Source organism: Apis cerana, linkage group LG3 (genome assembly GCF_029169275.1).
Source record: "Apis cerana isolate GH-2021 linkage group LG3, AcerK_1.0, whole genome shotgun sequence".
Lineage (NCBI taxonomy): Eukaryota > Metazoa > Arthropoda > Insecta > Hymenoptera > Apidae > Apis > Apis cerana.
In genome coordinates this window covers 11,464,306-11,490,489 of record NC_083854.1, presented here as the reverse complement: position 1 = coordinate 11,490,489, position 26,184 = coordinate 11,464,306, and the positions used below count along the sequence as shown (strand labels likewise).

At 45.5% G+C, this 26,184-nt stretch overlaps 2 protein-coding genes across 18 annotated transcripts in view; one reads left to right on the top strand and one right to left on the bottom strand.

Moving 5' to 3' along the window:
- LOC108001868 (hormone receptor 4-like) overlaps positions 1-26,184 on the bottom strand; it is a 130,405-nt gene that overhangs the window by 18,429 nt on the left and 85,792 nt on the right. For 2 of the 12 annotated variants that reach the window (XM_062072935.1, XM_062072940.1), the window contains exon 1: positions 16,777-16,919. The exons of 6 other annotated variants lie outside the window; for them this stretch is intronic. Coding sequence is in view for 2 of the 6 variants with exons in the window: in XM_062072928.1 (XP_061928912.1) it covers positions 6,677-6,716 (40 nt within the window). In the remaining 4 variants the exon portion in view is untranslated. Of the gene's footprint in view, positions 1-6,676; positions 7,189-10,780; positions 10,999-16,776; positions 16,920-26,184 lie in introns of those variants that run through there. 4 more of the 12 variants (XM_062072930.1, XM_062072939.1, XM_062072928.1 and 1 more) reach the window with 3 other exon arrangements.
- LOC114577572 (uncharacterized) overlaps positions 13,457-26,184 on the top strand; it is a 193,350-nt gene continuing 180,622 nt past the window's right edge. For all 6 annotated transcript variants that reach the window (XR_009829209.1, XR_009829208.1, XM_062072943.1 and 3 more), the window contains exon 1: positions 13,457-14,784. The gene's annotated coding sequence lies outside the window, so the exon portion shown is untranslated. The remainder of the gene's footprint in view (positions 14,785-26,184) is intronic.

Below are 26,184 nucleotides of genomic sequence, written 5' to 3'. Positions count from 1 at the left end.
GCGAGAAACATCTTCATTAATCACGCGAACGTCTGGTCACGTTTCTCTTTCATTGTATCACAACTGAGATATATATATATATATATATATAAACGGAATTGCATCGCGAAGTGGATCGAGTTTCAGCGCAGGATTCATGAATAACGAGCAATTTACGGGATACGTGCGATCTCTTCTTTCCTTCGATTTCTTTCTCTTCGGTTTTCGTCGTCCTATATCCATTCCATTCTCTTTGATACGCTGCTCTTCCTCGTATTATCCCTCGATACGCCACCGAAAACGAATTGGGATTGAAAAGGACGAGCGTTGCACCGATCGATAATCGGACGAGGAAAACCGAGGGAATGAAAAAAGACGCGACGATTTTTCACGAAATTCATTTTTCACGAGTTTTGACATTTACATATATATATATATCTATAAATTCAACCTCTTGGAGATGAAGATCACGGTTAAATCCCTTGGAGAGAGGTTAAGGAACACTGGTTCGAAAGATAAAAATGGTGAAAACTCGATGAAAATCTCGGGTTACGTCATATTGTAACGTGACTCGTTAAAAAGCGAAGAGCAACTTTCTCGCGAATCACGTTGTCACTACCCGACTTGGACTGCTGCAGCCTTCCACGGCTTTCCCTTTTCGTGGCTCGTTTCGAGAACGCGAACTGGCGGGTTCGAGCAACATAAGACGCTTCTCGACTAGCCGTGGAAGTCATCTCGGCCTGGCCGAGGATATCGGCTATCGCAAAGAGAACGGACTGAATGTGAAAGTACTACGTATACGTACGGACGCACGCGTTCGCGATTACGGCGAACGCATAGTTCGCCATTAACCCCTCTTTAGCCAATAGCGTACAATTGGATCGTTGCATGCCAGTATCTTTGAGCGGTGCAAAGATACGATTCGATGCCGATCCTATCCTTGCGAGAGGCTCGAATCAACGTCTTAACTTTGGAAAAAAGGAAATTAAATTTGGAGGGTGAAAAAATTAACGAGGGAGTTGAGCAGAATTTTTGTTTAATTTTATTTGTTTAATTTGGAACGTTTGAAAAAAGCTCGCATACATCGCCTCGTCGACGAGTTTAAAAGCTGGAATAGGATCTCGTGTCGATTGGTGCACCGGGTCAGTTTAATAATAACTCGTCCAGAGTATCCTGATAATGATAAATCGCGCCTTATCGCGGTTTGCCGGGTGTCCGTAATTAATGGCCGGCCAAGACGAGAGCCAGTTTTACGGTCGTACGCGAGAGAAATGGTCTATGACACACCATGGGTCGTTTTAATAAACGCCGCGTCGTAGATAATACAGGCCAATCGTATGCGAACGCCTGATTCGTGCAACCACGTTGCCGTTTTGCGCGCCCGTCTCGAATCCTCCACCCGCGCGCGAACGATGCTGGATAATCGATAATAACGTCGACCGGTGATTTTTCTTGGGAAGGAAACGATTAAAAAGGAAAAAAAAAATGTTCGATCCATTTTTACCAACACTCGTGATAGGACTCGGGATAGGAGATCTGCCAGATAGGGATTGGAAATTAGTGCATATGTGTATATTATGTATAATGGTCGCGTGCCAACCGAACGATTACGCAAGTTTTATCGAAAATGTTTGACCGGTGTAATGACGTCTGCGTGACGTAAGCGCTTCATTTATGAAACACGTTCATTCTAAACGCATCTGTTGAACGCATCCGATTTATTCTCAACTTCAACGTCCATTTTATCTTCAACGATATTGTGGAAGTTTAAATTTACGGACACTTGATACCGATCGTTCACGCCTCTGGCTTCCAACCAAATCGAGTTCCCCGTATGCCTTCGACTTGGGCAAATAATCGCGAGTCGTAAAATCACGGAACAACTTTCTCTGTCACGTCAAATGCTCTTATTTTAAGCAATTTCTCCTACTCGCAACAGCTCGTGTCGAACTGCAACCATAATGATTTTCCGTATGATTTCCGCTTCGGTATATAATTTACGTTACGTACACAACTCTGCGAAAATAGGTAAAATCAATTCCGTAATACATTATTTCATTTTGTTTTATTTAAAGCCTCTTGGTGTATCTTCCGTCTAAATCGGAATGCTCGAGGTATTTCAATCGGTTCGACGAAAATAAAAAAAGAGGGAATAATTCGATTACAAGGAAATATACGTGGAGATTAGACGCGAAGGCGTGCAAGTGCAACGTCTAATCGCGTTTCGCGTTGGTTAGGATAATCGATCAAAGCGCGACAATTTAACGATGTAAAAATATCGATGCACCCTAACCTATATTTATCGCCGAAACACGTTTTGCGGTGTTCGAGTTAATTACAAGAATCGTACGCCAATTACGAATCCCGATAATTGCGACGCCACTCGATCGCGTAGTCGTCTATTCGATTGTCCGCGAGTGGAGCGAGCAAACGCGAACAGCTGAAACAGGAAATTGAGAAAGCAAACTCCTTGGCCGCGATCGAAAAGTACTGGAAGCATCGAGAAGCGAAGTACGTAATTCGCTTTTCGTCGCGAAACTCCGCAATGTATCGACACTCCGGTCAAGTGCAGCGAACCTTCGCTGGAAAAACTAGGCACGACGTTGTGAACGAGGCTTAAATCAACTTGGAGAGCCACGTGGGCGAGTGTGTGCGTGGTGAACGTGTGCAACGCCAGATGGCGTTTACAGGTACCATTACACGGACGAGGCGCATCCACGGCACAGAGGCGCGGGTGCGCATGTGCACGCGCATGCGCACACTTCCATATACTTCCACCGCTCACAGTTGCACGCACACACTCGCGTTAGTCGGCACTGAGCCGGGTATATACGTGGTGCATTGGGGTCCTTGCTCCCTGGCGTATGTGGGTCAGCAGTCTCACACACGCTACTATTCTTGCGTAACCAATGCATGCATACGACCGACAGCTGCCGCCACTGCGGCGTGCACATGCACACACCGAGACGGAAAGTGCAGCCAATGCACTAACCTACGGTCTCTTCTTGAGAGGCCGCCGGCGATCTTGTTGTGTATATAGCGCGTACGTGTGTACGTGTGTGTCTGCTGCGCCTCTGTGCCGGGCTCAAAGCCACGCAAGCTCTCGCTATCTCGGCCAAGCTTTTTCGAGGTTCTCGCGCTTTACCTCGATACTCGTGGTATTTGCTTCATTAAACGCGACGCTGTCCTCGTAAGGAGGAAGAGGGAGCGCGAGAGATATATCGCTTTTTCTTTTTTCTTCCCTCGGCTACTTTTTTTCCCCCTCGACGCGCGATTTTTAATCGAACCTAGAAAGTTCGATGATCGAAAAGTTGTGTTATATTATCACGAGTTAGAAGCGCGTTCCGCCGTTTTGGATAATTGGAATCCTATAAAATTATATTTCGATATTTTTTTTTTAAATTAATTATTAGATATAACGTAAAACTGATTTTAATCTCGAATAAATTATCGTATTTGTAATAATACGAGAGAGAAAAATACTCGATTTAATAAAAATGTATTTAACGTATTTATTATTATAAATCGCATACGATTGATTAGAAATTATAAGATAAAGATTATTTGTATACCGATCGATTTTATTAACGTTCCGTACTTTGTCGTTTCGTATTTTGTATTTCTGTTTTATTTAGAACACGATAGAAGAGTATATGACAATCAGCTATATTTAAAATGTTTACTGTATCAATCAACTCGGAATTTATATAACCGAACGAAAGGTTAGACATTTCATTTTACATAACAGGAAAAGTAAAAATGTTTTTTCGATCCACGACGATTGACTCGATCGGGGGCGATCGAACGAAATACATTTTTTCCTCTTTTCTCGCTATTTTCTCTCGTGCAAACGGGATAATTATTTTTGAAAATCCATTTCCTGGCACTCGTAACAAGAATGTAATCGTAACAGGAAGCGACTTACGTAATCCATCGCGTGGCAAGCGAACGAAAAGCATTAATATTCGATCGAAGTTTTAAAAATTCGATGCACCTTGAATCACTTTGATGACTCAAGATTATTTTAAATACCCCCCTCCCCCCTTCAAACAGATCTTTTTTCGCTGCTCGACGAAACTAAGCTAGATATCTGCCCGTTCGAAAACGACGAAGAACAAAGAAAAGGCGGAAAGGGCGGAAACTCGTGAAACTGGTTTTCGCGACGCAAATAGAAAACCTTGTACGATTCTCGCGCGTTGACATATTTCCGGCGAGTTAGGTACCATCATGTGACGAATCTAGTGAAACGGAGCCGCGTAATTTCACGTAGCACGGGTAGATCGAGCCGCCTATAGGGGCCGCCGATGGTGAAAGTGACTCTCCCACGCCATGACATCCTAGATCTACAACTCCCTCCCCTCCACTTCGCATCGTGCCCGACTCCTCTAGCCGCCTCCTCCCCTCCCCGGTTTCTTTCCTCCTCGGTTTCGCTCCCTCGTTCGCTGCCGCCACGCGATTGGCCGCCGCGATTCGTGCCACGAGGAAACGAATTCTTGACAATGGTAATGAGTCGCGGATAAAATAATGCCGCTCGCCTCGAGCCTCGGGACCAGGAAGTATCACGGCTCGTGATTTAGAAGGGTGAACCGTGGACGCAGTTCACGAGCGGGGAAGAAGAAGAAGAAGAAGAGGAACCGTTTCGAGGCTTCTAAAGCTCCGAACCGCGGAGAAAGTTGAATCGTTACCTGCTGTGGAGTATTCCAGTGGAGAGGGGGCACCGAGGAAACTTCGTTATCGAGATAATTCATTCGTTTGGAATGCAAATCGAAATTTTTCCCTTTTTCCCAAAAAGAAATTTCCTCTCGACAAGACGTCGAAAAAGAGATGTATTTATGGTGCGATTCGATTGGATAGGATCGAAAGGGACATGGTACGATGACGTAGTTTCGCAGTTTATCAGCGCGTTTACGCCGTTATTTGAAAAAAAAGGGAAAAAAGGCTTATCAGGCTTATCAGTAGTAGTCCTCACGGATGTGAAACCTCCGTTTTCAACCGTGTCCACCTTCGAACCGAGTTATCGCAGGAAGGAAAGAACATCGGTGTAACGGTATAACGCGTATAATGTGGGAACGCCGATTTTACAATTTTACTGACTCGATCCGGGCGAAAAATACGCGCATACTTATCGCTTAATTCCCACCCTGTGCATTACGAGGTTTAAACGGTGGATCGGGAAAAGGAACCCTGCCTTCGAAGGAGTTGGATCGCGTTCCTTCCTGGTGGCGCAAAAAGAGGATTCTCGATCACCGCCATCGCGCTCACCGAACTTTCTTTTTCGCGTGGAGGAACGAAGAGAAAGGGGAGAGAGAGAGAGAGAGAGAAGAGGAACACGAAGGGAACTACACTTCCTCGAGCGCGTATCGCGTTATCTCGAACAAGCTGGATCGCTCGCAAGGAAACGGTATTATCGCGAAGGAAAGTTCTCTCCATACATGCCGTGTCGACGAGCGTCGCCATTAAACCGTGTCCTCCACGAGACCAGCTTTTGTAAACGAGAAGGAACGAAAGGATCGACTAAGATTAAATTAGATTCGTTCGAAATTTTTTCTTCGGCAAAAGAAAATTTTTTAGCTTTAATCGTCGAATCCAAGAGATCTGGATCGAGAAATTTCCCTTCCACGTTACTTAATTTTTCCCGGAGAAAGAGAAAGAGGATCGGTGTCCCTCGGATATTCGTGAATCGGGCACAGGCAGTGAGAACGGTTAGTGAGTGAGAGTCGGAGAGGCCTACGGTACGTTGAACCTCCGCAGTGAAAGTTTCTATTATACCACTGGCCTTACCTTACTTTTCCTACGGCAAGCTCTGCCGTGTTGTGTCATAAGCCGACGAGCGGCGTGGAAACGAATCGAAATTCGTTCCATCGCCTACTCCGTTCAACTTTCAGCCGGACTCGTACGACCACGTTATACCACGAGCAAAGCTTTTTCAACCTCCTTCCTTTCTCCCCTCTTCTTTTGTTTCTCATCCTCACCCGAGAGAAACCGAATCTCCAATTTTCCATTCGCTTAGCTCTCGACTCCGGCTCGAAAATTTCGAAACGCTGGAAAATCGAGAAACCTTTCGACGGGGTCGATGGATTATTCGTGAGGAAGCGCGACGGACAACTTGTTGGCCAACGAATCGAACAATTTCGTCGGATCAGCGCATAGCTGATCCTCGAAACGTTGCGACACAACGAAAACGTGGCGAGCAGCGTGTCGAAACGGCAGGAAGCCCCGAACGATTCCCGTTCGTTCGAGAGAAGAAAGAGAAGAAAAATCTGGAGCAAAACTCCAGGACCTGCGAAGGAATCTCGATATTTCCCCCACTTTCGATCTCTCTATCGCGAAAAGTCGAATAATTCGATACACCCGGGGGAGGAAATCACGCAACGAGAATTCTATTCTTCGTCTCGAGAGACTAAGGATTTTGGCCCTCGTTTCTCGAGAGGACGAATCTCTCGAGGGGAGCTCGATCTCTCCTCCAACTCCTCTCATTTACAATTAGCGAACCGTGCAATTGTGAAATCGCGTGTTATCGACCTGGAGGAGGTCGACGAATGGACACCTGCTCGCGCTCTCTGCAAATTCCGCCCTTCCACGGGCGACAATCGAAAAGAAGACGTCGGGGAAACCGCGTAGTTTTCGAGAAAATTCCCCCCTTTTCTTTCGTTAGCCTCGAAATGGTTAAAAATAATCTAAATAGAAGAAATCCTACCTATGTGACGACCTTGCAGAACACTCATCTTCGCGCACATGTTACACGTCACGATCAACAAAGAATTCCTCCTATCGAATATCCATAAAACTCTTCTCCCCGCGGTATCACCGATCGTCGCTTCCTACGCGACGCGGCGCGGCAGAGGGGAGCCGCGGCATGGGTCTATAATTGAACACAGGGCGAAGTGGTGCACGGGAATAATTCGTCTCATCCTTCGAGATCCACATATTTCTCACGAGGCGCGTAAATCACTTTGGCCGGAGCCCGGTCCAAAATCGAGATCCCGAGCGACGGTGGTCGCCGCGCACACGACTCATAGCTGGCACGGGGTTTTTAAATAGAAGACAATGCCTTCGGGAGACGGTCGGCGATTCACTGGCGGCGAGGCGAGAGGAACGCGGCAGGAAGAGAACGAACGAACGAACGCACGCACGCACGCACGCCGCACGCACGGAGCGCGGAGGAGCCGAAGTGAACGCCTCGCGCAGCCCAAAGTTTTTGGGGCAGCCAGTTGTGCGGGCCACGCGATCCACCGAACTCGTGGATCCACGCCGTTGGGTGGTGGTGGCACCAGTGACCTCGATACCAGCCGAGGCCCTCCAATCCAAACGCCCAATGCCAAAAACTCATACAACGCGGGAACTTTCACTCTCTCCAACCTCTTCCTCGCGATACCCCAACGCTCGACAATTCCAACGGGATTCCCATTCTTTCTCCATATTCTCCGTCCGTCCCTCGCACAGAATTTCCACAGAAGACAGATTCTGGAGACGAAGATCTTTCCTTTTCAAAAATTCGCCAACCAGATTCTCCAAAAACTGGAAACTCCTGTCCGCGACGGAAAAAGGAAAAATCAGCTGGGAGGGGGAAATTGAGCGATATCGCAAAAATCGGTGAAAAAATTCGCCGCGAGATCGTTGCGAGATTACGCAGTCGACGCGGAAGAGTCCGTGTAAAATCGTGGATTAACCCCGCGCGTATAGTTACGTAAGTGGAGGCTCGAAAGGTGGGGAGGAGAGGGGAGGGGAAAAATCGAGCTCCAAATAAAGAACCGGCGAAGAAGAAGAAGACGACTCCTCTCTCGTCACCTTTTCTTCTTGTTGCGATTTCACTTTCGATCGCCATCGGTTATACATCGTACCCGATAATTGTCGGCGCGCGATCCTCTGTGTGTGCGACGGAGTGAGAAGGAGAGAATTGGCTGGGTTGGTCAGTGTTTCACTCGTAAGCGATAAGAAAGTAACGAAAGTTTCGTCGTATGAAAGTTTTTTTTCTCTCCATCTTCGTCTCCCTTTCCTTTTTTCCTTCTTTCTCCTTCTCTTCTTCTTCTCCTTCTTCCTCCTCTTCTTCGCGAGCTTCTCCCCCCTCCCTCCTCATTCTCTGCCCAAGTGTTTGTTTACTTATTTAATTCGATTCACGGGAAGAGAAGAATTCGTCGACACAAGGGGATATATAAATATAACTTTTCGTAACGAAACGTTATAACAATTAAAATAAATTATATCGTATGTATGTATGTTCGACGCGGGACAACACGATTTTATTTTAACCCATCCTATTACCCAACAGCCAATTAATTTTCTTCCGCTTCCTAATGCTAACCCACTCGTTGCCAGGAGCAAATTATGTAATTTCGTTTCGTCGCAATGTTTGCGTTCGTCTGTGCAGGTTCCCCTGGTTATTTCTCCTTCGAACGTATTCAATTTTCCGTTCATCGACAACGTTAACATCGAATTTTCCAACAAATTCCATCCCCGATGCAATCCTTTCCGCGATGCGAAACGCTTCTATCCGATCCGAGATTCGATAAAAATACATTCGCGGTTGGCAGCGAATATGTTGAAAGATTCAAACGATATCCGTTATAATTCCACGTGGTTACGTGGTTCGTAGCATTTCGTTAGCCAGCTAGCGAATTCATTATCGAAGATGTAAAGAGAGATGAAATTATGGAAGCGACGAAAGTAAAAGTACGAGAGAGAGGGACCTTGTCGTCATCGCACATGACATCGAATCCTCTTTCTGCCTCCCTTCCCCCCACCTTCCTCGCCTCCCCTCTCCCCTCCCCTCGCCTCCTCGCCCGTCCTCGCACACGTTTCGGCATACCGGTTTCTCGGCCCGCCTCGAAAACGACACCATCTTACAGGAAGATCGAACTCTGATGGTGAAAACCGCGTCCTTCGTGGAACAGGGTTACGTTACGTCACGCGTGTCACGTTATCGGTGTCCACGTTTCACCGTGCACTTCGATCTCGATTTCGAGAGGGATCACGATGCGCGGCCGTCGAAAAGGCGAGAATCTCCTTCTTCCCCTCCCCTCTCTTCGATCAAAGGGCGGATTCGCGTTATCTGCGAATCGGCGACGGAGCAGCAACGGTTACGCACCGACCGGCGGTTACGCAACGCAACGCGTGAATGATGAACTTTTACATTTAACCACGGTGTAGTAACTTTGTGCGTAGGAATGTCGGCTAGGTAAACCGGCTTACGGATCACGACGAACGTAAAGGAATTTAAATTTTCTTACGATATATTGCAATAGACTTTACACGAAGTGAATGGCTTCGCTTCACTACCGGCGGCGTATCGAATGTTGTTCCGTGAAGTACGGCCTTTTTCACGGCGAGATGTATATATACATATACGTATATGAATACTCTTTCGATTCTCGATAAATCGATAATCTCAAATCTCAAGAATCCTATTTCCTCTATTTTCCTCCTCCCCTCAAAAGTGACCTCGAAATAACCATCCCCCCTCCCCCTCCCGAAGAGAAACTATCATTTCCCAACCCAGCTCTTCCTCCGCATAATCCCCAAAACAAACAACAACACGCCCATCGCACACAATCCCGGTACCACCTGTTATACCCCTTTATCGATTGCGAGAGGCCAGCCCTCCCCCCCTCCCCATGCTCGATTCATGCTCTCGGTTCTCCCGTTCCACGAGGAGGAACAAACGAAATCCGAATTCATCGATCCAAGTCGATCGAGGCCGAGTTTCGAAAAATCAGGTTCAAGCGGGGACGGAAATTTTCTCTCCGCGAGAAGTTTTTCTCTCCGATCGAGGCTAGAGACGGATGGCGCTGCTAGAGGCACGGCTATGTATTCGTAACGCGGCGGTGTGGGCAGCGCTGCAGTCGTTCGTACCAGCGCGTTGCGAGCGGTCGGCCATGGCATACTTACCGATGTCAATCACACCGGCAGGCATGCACCCGGCCGCCCGTGTTGGTGCACACACACGCACGCACGCGCGCGCGCGCGCGCATCGACGCTCGGCGATCGAATCTCCTAGCCTCGGTCGCCCTTTAACCCGTGCAATTTCCTCGACCATTGGTATCGCAGCTGCGTCACCGCAGCATCTAAGCCGCCTGAACTTGGTCTGACCCGTTGCGCGCGCCACCGACCCGTTTCTCTCCGAGCGGTCGAAAAATTTCGAAGGGCGCCTCTGGACCGTGACCGTCGGCCAATAATCGACCGATAAAAACGAGAATTCGTGGAAGCGATCGTCGAACACTGTGTCACGTGTTTATCGACTTTTTTCTTTTTTTATGTATGCGTACATGTATTTTTCTCCGCTTCTTTCTCTCCTTCTTTCCTTTGTTTTTTTCTTATTCTTATCTTTCGACAGACTGAAAAGCGCGATCTGCTGCCTGTCTGTTTACGATACGACACACGATTCCTAACGTACTTGGTCTTATTGCGCGTGTAACATCGAGCCATTTATTTTTTCCTGCCCGCAGATGTCCAGTCCGAGGATCTAGCGATCTAATAATTTGACCGAAAGTTTTTAATTTCGAAGGGTTCGAGTTTCCATTCGTCTCGATCGAACCAACATTTTATCTTAATGGTTTTAAATGGAGGAGGGAGGGGAGAGGAACGATCATTGAGAGATCGATACGTATACAAGGTGAGTCAATAAAAAGAGCAGAGATAGAGAGGAAAATATACGAGGCGTTTTTTTTTCTCTTTTCTGTATAAAACACTTTATCTTGATGTTTCTCGACGCGCGTTCTCCCGATGCGAACCGTGTTATATTTCTCGATCGGATAAATATGATTTAACGGGTTTATTATAAATAGGAAATTCTCTATTGACTCACCCCGTATTAATAGCAGTGTAGTCTTGCACTGGTCGCACGTTCCTAGACCGCTTTGTTTCCCGGCAGACCTTATTCCTTCCAGGAGGGACGGATAATATCACGCGCTTAGTCACGTTTCCCAGTGATACTTGGCGCCATAATCACCGCAACTTGGCAAAACCGTATGTAAACAACACTGCTACGTTTCGGTAAATAGTTATTGATAGTGCGTAACTAGCCTTAACTCCGCGTTTTCTTCGAAACTGTGCCAATAAACACACGGTCCGTTACGTTCCCACTTCCCAATAATACCTACTGTACTATTATTATTATTATTATTTCGAATTTCAAAAAAAAAAGAAAAATAAAGAGAACAAACACTTTTTGCGTTTCTCGCGTTTCTTATTTTATTTATTTCTCTTAGCCAAGATTATATCGTACGGAATGTACGCCTCGTTAACGTTACAAATATTTTCCCGATTGTACGTATAGAAAATTTCAAGTATTCTCGATGAGGTCATTATTGCGTTATTATCCTTGGACGGCGAATTAGATACAAGTTCATACGTCACTTTACGTTTCATTGCCAATTAAACTTGTCGGTACGCGATATATACGGTGTATATTGTTTTCGCAAATATTCGTTCATTATCAAAGAATAATATTTCTTCTTCTCCGGAGCGGAGCGCGATGTAATCTCGAGTGATATTTCTACATGGCCACGATTGTGTTCCCGCTTCTCGATAGCATTGAACAAGCTTCGTTCAAAAGGAGAGGGAGGGAGGGAGGGAGAGAGAGAGAAAAGAAACAAAGAAGAAAAAAGCGAATCGTTAATCGACGATCCAGAGTCCGTGATCTTGATGGAATTTCCTTCGAAGACGAGGATCCATCGAGCTCGATCGCGCGGCGTGTATCACGAGATGTCGGAACGACAACTCGCGAGTGTACAATAAGTGCAACGTTGTAAGGCCAGCTAACGTCCGTGAGAATCGACCTCACAGAGTAATCGCAACACCGCGTGTCATCGTGTTCGTTCTGCGCTGGACACAATTCCGTCCAATCGATTCTCAGTTTTCTTCCTTTGTAAATCTAATTAATCCTTAAACGACACCTTCTTTCGATTTTCTTCTATTTTTTTTTAATTAATTTAAAACTCACTCTCGTATAAAATTTTACTACAACTTTACCACACTTGAATAATAGTTAATTGTTGGAAAGAGAGAGAGGAACGCTCGATCTATTTTCTTCCCTCTCCAATTTTGTCCGAAAGCTTCGCTTCGAACAAGGAAACCTCTCTTCGGCGCACACGAATGTTCACACGAATCTTTCTGATATCGATCCAGCTCGAAACGGTGGAAAAGGTTACAACTTTTTCCTATACTCCTCGCCACGTTGTTTCCAGTCACGAAGGAGTGTGCAGTGTCATGCACCTTTCGAGGGAACGCGTTTTCTCTCGAGTCGAATGGCGGCTGGGCATTTCGAATACCGGTACTCGCTCACTGCACGTGTCAGGGTCAAATGACATCATTCCGACGCAAGGATGTTCGTGATGGTGCGCCGACGATTTCTGTCGTCGTAATTCATCCCGTCGATCGTCCGTGCTTCTGGTAACGGCTAGGAACAACCGCGGAATCCTCTTTAAACGATCACTGTTTCGTTTCGTCTTTCTCTCCTTTTTTCCTTTTTTTTTTTTCTTCCTTTATCTTTTTCTCGTATCTGTTTTTACTCGCGTCATTATCACGTCATCGCACCTGTGCTGATTGTTAGCTTCTCTGTCTCTCTCTCTCCCTGCTTGGATTCTCCGAACATGAACCATGAAGAGACTTCGAAACACTAGAAGGAAGGAGAGAAGGAGCGGGAGGAACGGTTTAAAAAATCATTTAACGCTCGATAGTTAACGATCCTCTAAAATTCTAAGCTAATTTTACAACGTTAGGTTAGGATGGGTGTATTTTTTCCGGATCGAACCGAGAGAGACGATTTGAGAATTATATGGAATTGTCTCAAATTTGACTCGATTACTTTACGAAGCTTCACGGTTTAAACCACTCTCTCCTCGCTCTACCGATCGCGTTATAAAGATCTTTGCTTCTTCTAATCCGTGGCGATAGTGGCATAGCAAAGCTCGCACTCCTATTTCATTGGTTAATGAGTCACAATAAGGTCGACCACTCGTTAAGTCATTTTTCTTCTATGTGCAAAAGCGACATTATACCAATCGGTAGTATCGATGGTAGTAGACGAATGCATTATTCACGACATCGATTCTGTGCCGATCACGGTTTGTTATGAATCGCCACGTTTTTTTTTCTTCCCCTCCCTCCTTTCTTCATTCCCCCTTTTTTCCCCGCCGCGCGAACGCCAAGCCAATGAAAAAAGGCGGCGGCGAGATAAGTCGGTTTGCCCGGCGAGCGTAGTTTCTCGCAGGTATCGGGTGGATGATGAAACACGGCTGGCGTTTTTCGTAAGCTCGTTTTCCCGCGAAAAAAAAGTAAATAAATAAAAAAGAATCGCAAAGGATTGCTCGTTACGCGGCTGTGAGCTTTTCAATAGAGATAATAAAGGGAGAGGAGGGGAGGGGAGATGATTCGTGGGCGCGAGAAGTAAAGTTTCGAAATCAAAAGTATTTTTCTTTCGATGGAATTAACGTTGTATGTATCCGTGGAATCGTTTCTTGACGATTACGAGTCGCGACGAATGGAACTCGGCTCGTCGAGTATACAAAATTCGGTCGATAACATCGCGCGCTTCGGTTGGTACGATAGACGTTACGTTGACGTTACGTTAAGACCTTAGCGAGATTCAAACGTTGCTTCGGATATACGAAAGGCAGTATGCGCGCGAAGTTGGTGGATGCAATGCCGCGATTACTGGCCGGTATATTTAGTTTGAGATTGGCATAGGTCGCGAGGAGTTTGCTAGTTGTTATCTATTTTCTACGCACGTGGCCTCTATAGACCGAGATCTAGCCGGTTATAATCGGTGACAGGGTATGGGCGCGACGTAAGAAACACGCTAGTGACGTTCTCAAAAGATTTCTTTCACTAAAAGACGCATCCTTTTATTCGCAAGTATTTGAATAATATTCGTTTTCTTTTAGATGAAACTTCCTTCGGACGAGATGACGAGTGTACGAGGATCAATTTCGAAAACGGTTGGCAACGGTTAGAAACAGAATTTATTAGCACGATAATGTATCGGATAATCGATCGATAATCAAGCATTTCAATTGTTAAATCTCGCTCCACTTTTATAGCTTTATCCTCGTTAATTGGTACAACGGACAGTTTAATGCTGTTTAAAAAAAAAGAGAGAGAGAGAGAGAGAGAAAAGATCAATGAGAAATCAATGGTGGAATCGAACGGAGAGAGCGATCGTTAGTGATTCGTTGAAGGGAAAGGTCATGGTACGATGTGAAAAGTGCGGCGGATACCGGTGTGGTAGATGCGGATCGTAGTACGCATGTTTCGACTATAGTGGAGCAGACTGGCTGCACGTAACGTGCATTCGTATATACGTTTGTGCCCGACCTATCGCAAGCTCCGTCATCGAGAGAGGGCGCGCGCCGAGTGGCGAGAGGTTATGTTAGGTTAGGGACGTCACCAGCTACTGCGCTCATCCGCCAGAATAACTTTAAGCGGGGTTGCACAACTCTAGTTCCCGCCATGTGGCGCGTGCTCCTTACTTAGCGTGCCTTTAACCGCCGCTGCTAACACCGTACCTTTGCATAAACGCGTTCCGCTATTTATTTTTGGCTTATCGCATCGAAATTTTTTTATCACCGGCTGTTGACACCGAGTGTTTCATCGATCGAATCGGTCCGTTCGCTCAATTTTATTCCGGAAATTCTATATCGCGAAGCCACGTCGTTATCGCGATAGAATTGTTGTTTTAAAGCTGTGTAATTTTTTTTTCTTTCTTTTTTTTTCAGATTGCGAAGAATCGGACAAGAAATAGAAACTAAACGGGGATTTTTGTTTTTCGTTTCACACTTTGCAACGAATGTTTCTGCGCCACGTACGCACGTAATATATATTTATATATTTTTTGCACATTTGAGTAAACATCGTTGATCTAGTTATTTTTTTACTCGTTGTATATAAAGTAATATGATTCATCGCATACGATAATATTTAGAAACGCGTAAGAAATTATATTCGATATCGATATTATGGAAAAAGTTAGGTTATGAAAGTCACATTAGATCGTGGATCGATCGCTCGATGAAGAAAAATTAAGAAGCGAGTTATACTCGTCCTTCTCCTAGATTCGTCACTTCGCGACACTTAAGTCTTCGTAATTTACGATGGAAATTTTATTACCCTGTCTTGACGAATGGGAATAACGTAAGCACAGCCAATAAAATTACAATTGGTTAACGCGTGCATGGTTGGTTAAAATGTTTACGCTTACTGAACCACTTTTCGCTTCGTGTAATATCTATTGGTCAAAAACTATTTTTATTTTTACGTTTAAGCATATTTCTTCCGCGCGTTGCATCGTCGTCCGAGCAAAACTAACCTATCTCGGTGTCATCGTCTACCGACGCGTCGCTCTAAACTTTTACACGCGTTCACAAGCGCCAGACCGTGTTAACTTCGTATCGCGCGTTATCGTCAAACGGGTCAATTGGATTTTTTCGCGTAGATGCAATTTCATCTTTATTCTCTTCGTAAGAATTCGTCTTTGAATTCGGCCGCCATAAAAGATCCAATCGTATTTCTATTTCTCAACACGCATCGTTATTTCCAAGTATCTTTTCACGAAACGGATAGATAGGAATTTATTAAACAACGAGCATTATTCTAACGCGTAACTATGAAAACGTTTGAAATAAAAATAATCATCATCGACATTATTCATTTTTATGACTTCCACCGGATGTTTTTGTATTCATATGATATTTTTTCGTATACATATATATATATATATATAGGATGTGTAATTCTAATGCAAATAATGCAAATGTTCTCTATTACGCAGCGACTATCTCGGTCGATTTTTAAAAAATGAATTTATCTAACGGTATTTATCTAATCGCGTTTTTTCCACTTTCGTTCCACACGCAACGAGTGGTGCGATCCGAAACCTGAGTTAATTTTTACTTTTACGCAATTGGTGGAAAAGGTTCGAGCCACCCGTTAACAACTATTAACAAACTGCACCGTTGTTCCATTTACCTGCAACAATCGTACGACGTAGTCGACTCGTGTATCGCCTCGTCTCACGTATTTATAGATTACAGAGAAACCGTTCCGCCCTACCGTGAACGAGCGATCGTGCAAATTGATCTACGATGATCCTGAGAATAGATAACGGCCAATTAAACGGGAAACAATAGCCTTAGGCAACCTGAACGCCGATGCTCGTGAATCAATGAAATCGAACGGGGCCCACGTACGTCGATGTTCCCCGTTTCTTTTAATCGCCGTAATCGCATCTCCCATCGGATCGACAATGAGAAACGAGCGTCCAAGAATTAAACCAGGCTAATAAACGATCCTCTACCTGCCCTGCGAATAAATTTCGATCGGCCGCGATAAACTTTTTGTATCCGTATAATTACGAATAGCTAGTGAAAAGAATCCGTTCCGACACTTTTCTCTTATTCTTCTGATGACGATTACCACCTCTCGAGGAATTCGTTAAAAAAAAATTATTTTCGTATCTTGGTTTCCTTGGCATCAGAGTGTGTTGTTATCTCATAGCTGAAACCTATTACGGGATCGTGGAGATTCATCGGCGAACAAGTTTGCCCAATGAATTGTCATGAATTTTCGAGCAGCCGGAAGAAGACGCGCGTTTGTCGAACGACCTAGACCTTTCGAAATTCGAATGCTCAAATTTGCATCCATTATCGATTATCATCGTTCTTTCTTCCTTTCATTTTTTCTTTCGTATTCGTCCATTTCAACGCGATAAATAATTAATAAAAATTCGTTGTAACGAGATTTATTCGATTTGACGAAAAATGAGGATATATATGTATATTTATATATATATACACAACGACTTACATCTTTTTCCGTTTAGGACATCCAAAACACGAAAAACGGTGGAGGAGGCAAAGCGTGTCCCGAAATCCTTTACCGCGATGGACGGTATTGAACAAGGTCACCGACGTGGATCGTCGATCAGGTGTTTAAGGGGGGAGGTTCGTCGTGTTACGTCAGCGTTTATACACTGCTAGCTGTGCGCGCGCGCGCGCACTTGCACCCACATTTACTTCCACTTACTTTCCTACGCTATAATATATATATATATAATATATATATTACTCGACACACATACACGTAAACACAGGTCACCAACGGTCACTTCGATGATCTCTCTCTCTCTCCCTCTCCAAGCGAGCAACGTTCCTCCAACGTCTTCTCGTCCGTTTTCTCGAGTATTTGCACGTGCTCCTTTTCCTCATTTGTTCCTCGATCCAATCCCGATCCGATTTCTCGATCACACTTCAGAAAACACACTTCGAGAGTTCACCGCCACAAAGTTCGTTACGTTATTGAGAACTACGCGTATATCGATATCTGTCGATTAAACTTGAGTGTCTCGTAAAATTACCGGAAATCGATGGGCATCGAACACGAAAAATGCGTATAAAGTGGCAGGATATAAAGGATACGGTATAAGTCGAATGGAGAGGCAAAAACTGTTCGGTATATCGATCGGTTTTTCTTTTTCTTTTAAGTATAAGGCGCGCAGTGCCGAAAACAAAGATATCTCAAAGACGCACACGACCCAGTTGCTCCCGCGGAACTGGGTTATCCTTTGTCTAAACGAAAAACGTCCTCGTCTTTCCGCTTCCTCCGTGTCCCGAGCAATAACAACTCGCACCGTTCGTTTCGTCGCCACGCAAAAACTCTCTTTTGCGTACTTTTTATACACGGTCAACTTCTTGGACAACGATCCTTCTTCGTCTTCGTTCCCTCCTTTCTTTCTTCCCTTTCTTCTTTCTTCGTTCAATCGACTCGAGGTACGCGCGTCGACCGTGTATATATATATATATATATGTCCAGGCCGCGTGTAGAAAAAACACGGCAACGAGATAAGAAGGAAACGAACGATGCACACGTGGTCGAAGGTATATAGCTTAAAAATAGCGAACGTCGATGGATTTTGGACGATGTACGTTTCGTGCATGAATCATTGCCAATCCAATTTCTCTTCGTTATTTTTCTATTTTCACTTTCTTCTCGAACGATTAATCGTTCAAAGTATTTGATTCTTTTCCTGTAATTTCTCCTCTCCTCCAGAATATAATCGGGGCTCCTCTTTTCACCGTTCGTCTCGACGATTTCCCATTCTTCGTTCCTTTTTCTTTTTTTCACCTCGCTCGAAACAGTTCTCCAGAGTTCGTTGCACCGATTTATTAACGAATCGAGTGCCTCCAATGTGCCGATTTACCATCGACGATCACGGGTCCAGTTTATCATCCCGCGCAACGACGCGTTTATCAGGCAGCGTTTCTTATCGAGTCGGGCGCGCGAGACCATTCATGCCGACCGATTTTCAAAGGAGAACCGAGCGGCCACTCGCGCGCGGGCACCCACGTACACCACGCGTGCGTGTGCGTGGACCAAAATGGCAGTCGTGTAGCGTGTCTTACGTAACCCCTCCGCGTCTCCTTTGTTTTTCCCTCTTCTCTCGGAAGTCTCTCGGAAATATATATATATATATAAATATATAACTCTCTCCACGATTTCGATCGATCGTTCGAGGATCGAAGAGCTGTTCTGCGCGTGGAGGAGGGAAGGAGAGGGAAAAAGGAGGAGGAAAAGGCAGAAATGAAAGAAAGAAACGGAAGATCTAAAAACGAAATGTGGACGATGGGACGATATCGGCTTCCCGCGTTGCGCGTTGCTGTATCATCGATCGGTGGCAGTACGAAGTAGCGTAATTTCGTATCGTTAGAATAATGGAGGAGGAGGAGGAGGAGGAGGGCGGCATGGCGGTGGTGCTGTACCAATTTTGGCTGACCTCGTCACGTGATCGACGCGGATCTTCCTCCTCCGGCACGGGCCTCCTCTGGCAGTGTGCGATTCCCGATCGAGCCGGGCCGATCGTGAACGTCTCTCGTCCGTTCGCTCGCTCCTCTCGTCCCGGATCGATCGATCGGCAGTGGGAAGGGAAAAAATTGAGAAGAAGAAAGGGGGAGTCGACGGGACGAAACTCACCACGGTTTTTTCCGCCACGGATTGTTCAAGGGTCGCGGCTTTCCAACGCGATTGTTCCGTTTTGCTCCTTCGCTCGGCGCATGCTCCGCCGATTGGCGCACGCACACTCACGTATAATATGTATGTACACACGCGTGCACGTACACGTATACACAGGACACGACGAGAGACGAGAGAAGACGCGTCGTGCGCGGTGACTTTGGCCGTGGACGAGAGGCGGCCGCGTTGGATTAAGAAAGAGAGAGTCGGGGAGGGGAAATAAAGGGGAGGCGAATAATAATCACAGCAAGAGCGTAGTAAGGTGTGCCGTGATGATCGATCACGGCGTCGTCGTAAGCGATTAGTCGTAATTGGCAGTGGTCGTGCTTTTGCTTGAGATCGAGAGGCGAAAACGCGAGCGGCGAGTTGGTTTTTTTCTTTCTCTCTCTCTCTCTCTCTTTGTAAAGTTTTCGTCACACTTTCCGTCGTACACTGTTCGGTGGATCTATCATTTCAGTGGCAACAACGAAAACGTGGAGAAGGAACACTTTCTTTGTCGTCTCGTCGTTGTTTCCTCTTCCTCTTCTTCCTCTTCCTCTTCTTCCTCTTCCTCCTCTTCTTCCTCTTCTTCTTCCTCTTCTTCTTCTTCTCGTTGTTTCGTGACGAGAGGAGGAGCACGCGCGTGTTCCAAGCTGGTGGAACGATGGTGGTGACCGATGATCATCGATGCGAGTGTTTCGTACCGCGATACGGTGACGCGGAGCGAGAGAGGGGGAGGAGGACGGTGGTGAATATTCTCGCTCGATCCCACTTCCGGCTCGAGGCCCGATGCACTTTCTCCCGAACGAGCGACGCTATCCGTTTCCCCGTGTCGGGCTCCACCTACTCTCCTCTCTCTCTCGATTCCACGCGCGCCGCGAAAAGGAGAAAAAAAAAAACCGAAAAGATTTTCAGACCGATCGAGGCCAACGTCCGCCACCGACGATAATTCTAGAAATTGGAACGTGGCGGTTGGAGAGGGCACGACGACGAAGCGCGTTGTTCGGTGGCCGTCGGTTCGAGCGGAGGGCCACGCGGCAGCAGCAGGTTGTCGTAGGTCGGTGGAGGACGGTGCGTAGCTGCCACTTCCGGTCGAGGCACGTGGGTCCGCGAAGAGGCAGGGACGAATGGGATGGAAGAACGGGGTTTTGGCGCGGGACACTTCCGGTTAGGGGCGAAACGACCAGGTCCATCACCATCACATCCACCACCATCGGGCACAACCTCCTCCACCACCTCCTCGGCTCGTCTCTCTCGCGCGTGTGTTATACGTGTGTGTATGTATGTGTGTGTGTACGCGCGTGTGTATACGCGTGGGCCGTCCCTGTACGCGTGCACGTGCGCGCGCGCGTGTGCGTGAACGTGTTTCTCTGTCCCGTCGTGGCGAGGTGTAAACCGAGTGTCGAGCTGAGTTGGCTTCGACAAAGTAGGGCGACGACTGGGACAGCGGCCACGGGCACCAGCGCTCACCGACGAGGAACCCGTGCGCCGTGCGGTGGAGGAACTGTGGAAGTGGAAGAGAGAACCCTCCTCGTAAAACGGCAGCGTTGCTGTACTACGTTCTCCAGTAGGGGAACCTCTAACACCGCTGCAACCAGCCTAGTCGTCGATCGCTTAGCGTTACGCACGCCGCGCCGCTCGCGGAAAAACTCTGTCTCTCCGTTCTATCCGTCCAACCGCGCCTTCCTACCAGATCCAAACCCGGCCGTGTTCGCTCTTATTCCCTCTTCTCTCTCTCTCTCTCTCTCTCCTCCCTTCCATTTTACTTTTCCTTTCTTCTTCTTCTTTTTCTCCTTCCTCTTCTTTCCTTTTTTCTTCCTCTCCATCGCTTTCAAACTTCGATCTTGGCTAAATCGCGCGCTATTAATTCTTGTATCGTCGTTACGTTAAGGGAATCGCGAATATTTTCAAGGGTTAGAGAAATTGGAAGAGTACGACTCGCTCGTCGCTTCGACTCGGTTCTTACGCGTATATGCGCGTTTTATAAATGAAAAACGTCGTATTGTTACGTAACGCGGAGTCGTATTGTTGATAAAAGCGTCGTTTATTGCACATACGCCGTGAGTACGAGAGATACGTTACGTTACGGACCGTCTATACGTCGAAATTCGCATCGCGTCGCGTAATTTCGATCGAAACGAAATTTTTGCGAGGCGGCATTCTTATTCTCGAAGTGGAACGCGACTCGGGATTTCGTTTAGCGAATTTAAACTTGAGTAGCGTTTCTTTTCTTTTTTCTTTTTTTTTTTTTATAGAAATCCTTCTATCGTTTACGACGGTACAAACGATATTAGAGAGCAGCGCGTAGCGGTCTCGCTCGGTCGCTGCAATAGATAGATATTTTTAGAAATAAAATCGATCGATCGATATTGCGTGGCTCGGCCTTTGCCGAGCATTCGAGAAAGTTAGAATCAATTTCATATCCCGGGATATCGTCGATATCTCTGGGGGAAAAAGAGAGATATTTTGCATTATCATCGAACGTATAGATCGTCGGGAAAAATTTTTGGGGCTCGTCCTTTCTTTCTTACCGTAGATACGTACTCGAAATTTTACACGAAACGGAACTACTAAAAAATCTCTCGTTTTCCATTCGTTTACGGAGTTTGCTTTCGGGTCGATCCCGAATCAATTTTACAAGTCCACGGCGTCTAATGATATTTTATATCGGGAAACGAGAGAGGAGGGGAGGTGAGAGGGAAGGGGGGCGGTGTAAAAGTTCGTACGACGAAAGCGGAGCGAGGAAACCGTCTTTGGAGGGAAGTATTTAGAATGAAAAGAGAAAGCAGCGAGGCATAAAACTAACTGCCTCTACGAGAACTCTTGTATACAGCCTCGTATACACCGCGTTCTTGTTATTCTTTTACGGTCTAGGCCACGATGTTCGATAACCGAAAAAACTTTCACCTTCCGAACCACGTTACAACCTCGCGAGTCCGTGACCAAGGATCGCAAGAGATGTACGAGACTCCGTATCTCCACGCTCTCCTCTTGATCTTGATCTTTTCGATCCACTTGTTGTATAAAAAAAAAAAAAGAAAAAGAAAAAGAAAAAGAAAAGTAAATTATCTCTCCTCGCTCCTTTTCAAATATACGAATTTCTCGTATATTTTACTTTTCGTTTGTATATTGCCGGCCTCTAATCGATCGATAATTGTTATAATACGACACGATCGAATACAAAAACGGGACGACCTCGTTATAATCGTTGGAGGATTAAAAGGATGGTCGTGTGCGCGGCACGGCAGGAAGAGTAGTCCTGCGAAAAGGAGGGCGGGTGGAAGAGGAGGGAGGTAGGGAGGGGGGATCGTTCAGGTCGAAGGCCAACCGGAGCGCTCCTTGGAGCAGCGCTGCACGTCACAAGGATCCTCCGCGTCGTTGCCCTGACCTCAAAACTAGCCGACTCTCGCTATCGCCGCTACGATTACGGATCTAATCCAGCTGTACTGTATCTATCCAAGCTGGAGCGAAACCTATCCTTTCGAAAAGAAAAAGGAAAAAGAAAAACGCAATTTCACGCGTCCTCTCGCTACATTATTCCTTCTCCACATTTTTTTTAATACTAAATTATTAAGTGTTAATTCGAACAAATTTTCTCCTCGATCCTTTCGATGTTTTCCAATCCGAACGATGCCGTTGCATATTTCTGTCCTCCACCTCCTCCTCCTCCTCCTCCCCCACCGCCATCGATTCTCCTCGAATATTTAAGGAATGCCAGATCCGCGGCTGCTCGGTCGGTAATCCCCCTCCCTCCGTCGGTTAATGACCTTTCAGCGCGCAATTGTTCGTAACGAGCGGCTTTCGTCCCATCAGGGTCGAGACTCGGCTCGTCATTTCAGCGTTGCATATTCGGGTCAACCATTGTTTGTCGCTGTATTAAGCGGCCCGTTCGCCAACCAACAATCTATTTCCGGTGGCGGATAGAGCCCGGTGGCGGTGGTGCTGCTCTATCGCGGGCGAGATTCAACCGAGAGAGCCGCCCCTCCTTTCCCTCCCCTGCCTCGCTTCGTGTGTCGGGAAGTGTGTCACTCGTCGTTCCGCTATTACCCCCTCCCCTTCCTCCCCCCTCCCTCCTGCTCGCGAGCCGTTTCCACGGGAGAAAGCAAAAATTACACGCTCCCGGGACACCGCATAACGAATTCCTTTTCATCGTTCGCTGCCACGCGGTTTTAGAGCGCGGTTGTCGAAGTGAACGTGGTTTCGGTGGGGAGGGGAGAGGTGGGGAGAGGGGAGAGGGAAGCGTCGAGTCGAGCGCAGAGATCGGACGATTCATTCGAGATAACGCGGACGAAACACATGGTCGAAGGAAGGAAGGAAGGAAGGAAGGAAAGAAGGAATAGATTTCAGGCGTCCTTTTTTTTCCTTCGGAGAGACGAATCGAAGATGCTTTTATTCTATAAATATATATATATATAAATGTTTATATATTATAATATATAATATTATTATATTTATTAAAAGGGATTAATAAGGACGTTTGCTCGAAGATTTTGTTGCCTCTAAGGAATTATATAATAGAGGTTTTGAAAGAGACGGCGAAGAATAAGAAAATAGATTGAAAATCAAAGATGATCGTTTTTTTTTTCTCTTGAAAATTACTGCTTCTAGAAATTATGAATAAGGTTTAGAAAATGATCGTTCTCTTTTGTTTTTTTTTTTTTTTCAGTCGAAAAATACGATCGAATAAGAAAATCGAAGAATCGAAGATGATTGTTCTAATTAATTAAAAATGGTACGTTTGTATTTCGAGTTTTACGTATATTTGGAAAAAATATTGTGAAAGGATAATGGAGGATTAAAAAATCGTGTACGTCGTGTATGAACAGAGTGCACAAGAGGGAGCAATAAAACACTGCGCACAGCTGGAGGAGGTATAAATGCCTCGATTTCTTTTTCTGGTGATTTAAAGAGTGATTAACCATTGTCGTTAGTAATAACGTGTTTGCTTTTTCGCAAACGATTAATCTTCCGCCATATTTTCATACCACGGTTCTCGAGTTACGAAAAGACGGAGATTCGATTCGAAAACTTTAATAACCTACCTTGGTCGAAGTTACTTCCGTTTCAAAATATACTCTCTCTCCGAGATATCTCATCGATTATTCTAAAACGAATGAAAATCGATAAAGGTGTAACGCGTCGAACGTTTCGATAAGTGGTCGAAAAATCTAGAACAAAGTTACGCGAAGAATTTTTTCGAAGACGGATAAATCTTTCTCAAAAATTGACAGGAATATTTTCCTATCGACTGACTCCATTTATCCAATCTCTTATCTCATGATTCCAATACACGAGACTCTACGATTAAAAAATTCGAAAGTGAAAATGTGAAAATAGAAAAAAATAAAATCGCAACGAACTTATTCGAAAAATTATTCGTAAACACTTTCATCGAGTTTATCATCATCGAATTGTTACCGTTTGTTACTTTTATCAAGTTTATTCTGAAATTTACAAAAAGAAAAAATAAATAAATGAAAAACGAGTATGCAAAAAAATGGACGTCTCGAAAATGGTCGCGAAACGATCGAAAAAGAAGAAAGTGTAGCGCGAGGGGAGAGAGGGGGAGAGGATTTGGAGGAGGATAAAACGATACGGCTCATCTGGATTACCCGTTTCCCGTTCCTGCCGATGCCTGCCGCTTAACCGTTGAACGTCGTGGGGTACCGCAAGCCCCACTGACTCACAGAACTACTTTCCCTTCTTTCTCGACGAGGTAGTTACCTCCGCCGTGAACAGAGAGCCCCGTTATCCGGCCGGCTCGTCGAGAGTGAAACGTATTTCTCTCTCGGTATATACCGAACTCCTCTGCTCCTTCCCACGGAGCAACGTGACCGTTCAACCCACGTAAAACCTCTCCTCCACCTTTTCTTTCCATATTTATACATCTATGCCTTCTTCCTTCTTTTCCACCGGTCCCCGATTTTTCCTATCTCCCACGCACAGAGCGGAGCGAAGAAATTTTAAATGAATTTCGAAAAGAGAGAGCAGGATTTCGCGTTTCTTTTTTGGAAGAAAGAATTTCATTATTTTCATCTCGACTTTTTTGTTCCTTTCAAGGAAAAAATTACCAAGGAGTTATTTCTCTTTCTCCCTTTCGAAAAGAAAGAAAGAAGAGGGAGAAAGGAACAAGTAAATTCGGTTTTACTCGAGGTGTAAAAAATCAAATGTCCACAGGTGTGTGGCTCTCAGGTTGGGGCAAAATTCGTTGTACCTCGGTACGAGGTGGAAAAAAGAACGAGTCTTTTCTATTTATCCCGCCATAATTGCAACATCTACTAACGTCGAGGATAAATTGTTATTTTTGACGAATTCTCGCCACGTTTTCCGCCGCGTATCGTAAGGAAACGATATCTGCGATAATAAAAATGGGTGGTCGTCGACGAATCGAAAGAAGGATTATTAAAGCTTAAACGTTCGAGTCAAATCGCTTCCCCGTTATTCAACCGATTGTTCTTTAATCAATTAACGGTTAGAAATCGTATGCGCGAACGCCAATTACTTTTTCACCCTTTACATAACGAGCTTGCGAAACAGTATTGCTCGTGAATATCAGAGGCGCAAAACGATCGTTACAGCGCCAACGATAGCACCAGGGAAACGAAACTGCAGCGATTGCTACTTTGTGGATCTTTCTGCGCGAATTGGGCGACTTTTTTTTTCTTTTCTTCTCAAATCGAACATTAACACCGTCGATAAGTTAGAGAAGGTTATCTCGTTGTTTCGTAACGTGTTGTGCACGGCGGTCAAAAATTTTCCTCCTTAGAAGAGGAGAGGACTCGAGAAACTCGGTACGAACGCTCTCTAATTAAAATCTGGAAACCGTGGACTCGGCTGTAATGACTCCCCTTAATGATTTGTACATAACCGGGGGAGATAACTGTGGCGCCTTAATGAAACTTGGGAATCGAGGCGCTTCGTTTTCGCGAACGAAATCGAACGGCGAATCGAATTGGAATTTTGCTTCAGAAATTTACCATCGGATAAAATTTCGAATAGGAAAAATTATCTCTACGAAGTATTGGTTATTTTCCCGCAATTTTAATATATTCGCCATTACCATTTAAGGAAAAACACTTTGACTGTACACGTATAATTAACACGTGTAATTAATTATAATTATTCGCAGTGTGAATCACTCTTTCGAATTATGCATAATCGTTGAACGCGAAAGAATTTCATGAAAATTAATATATAACGAGCACCGGTTCGTTGTATAAATGTTAA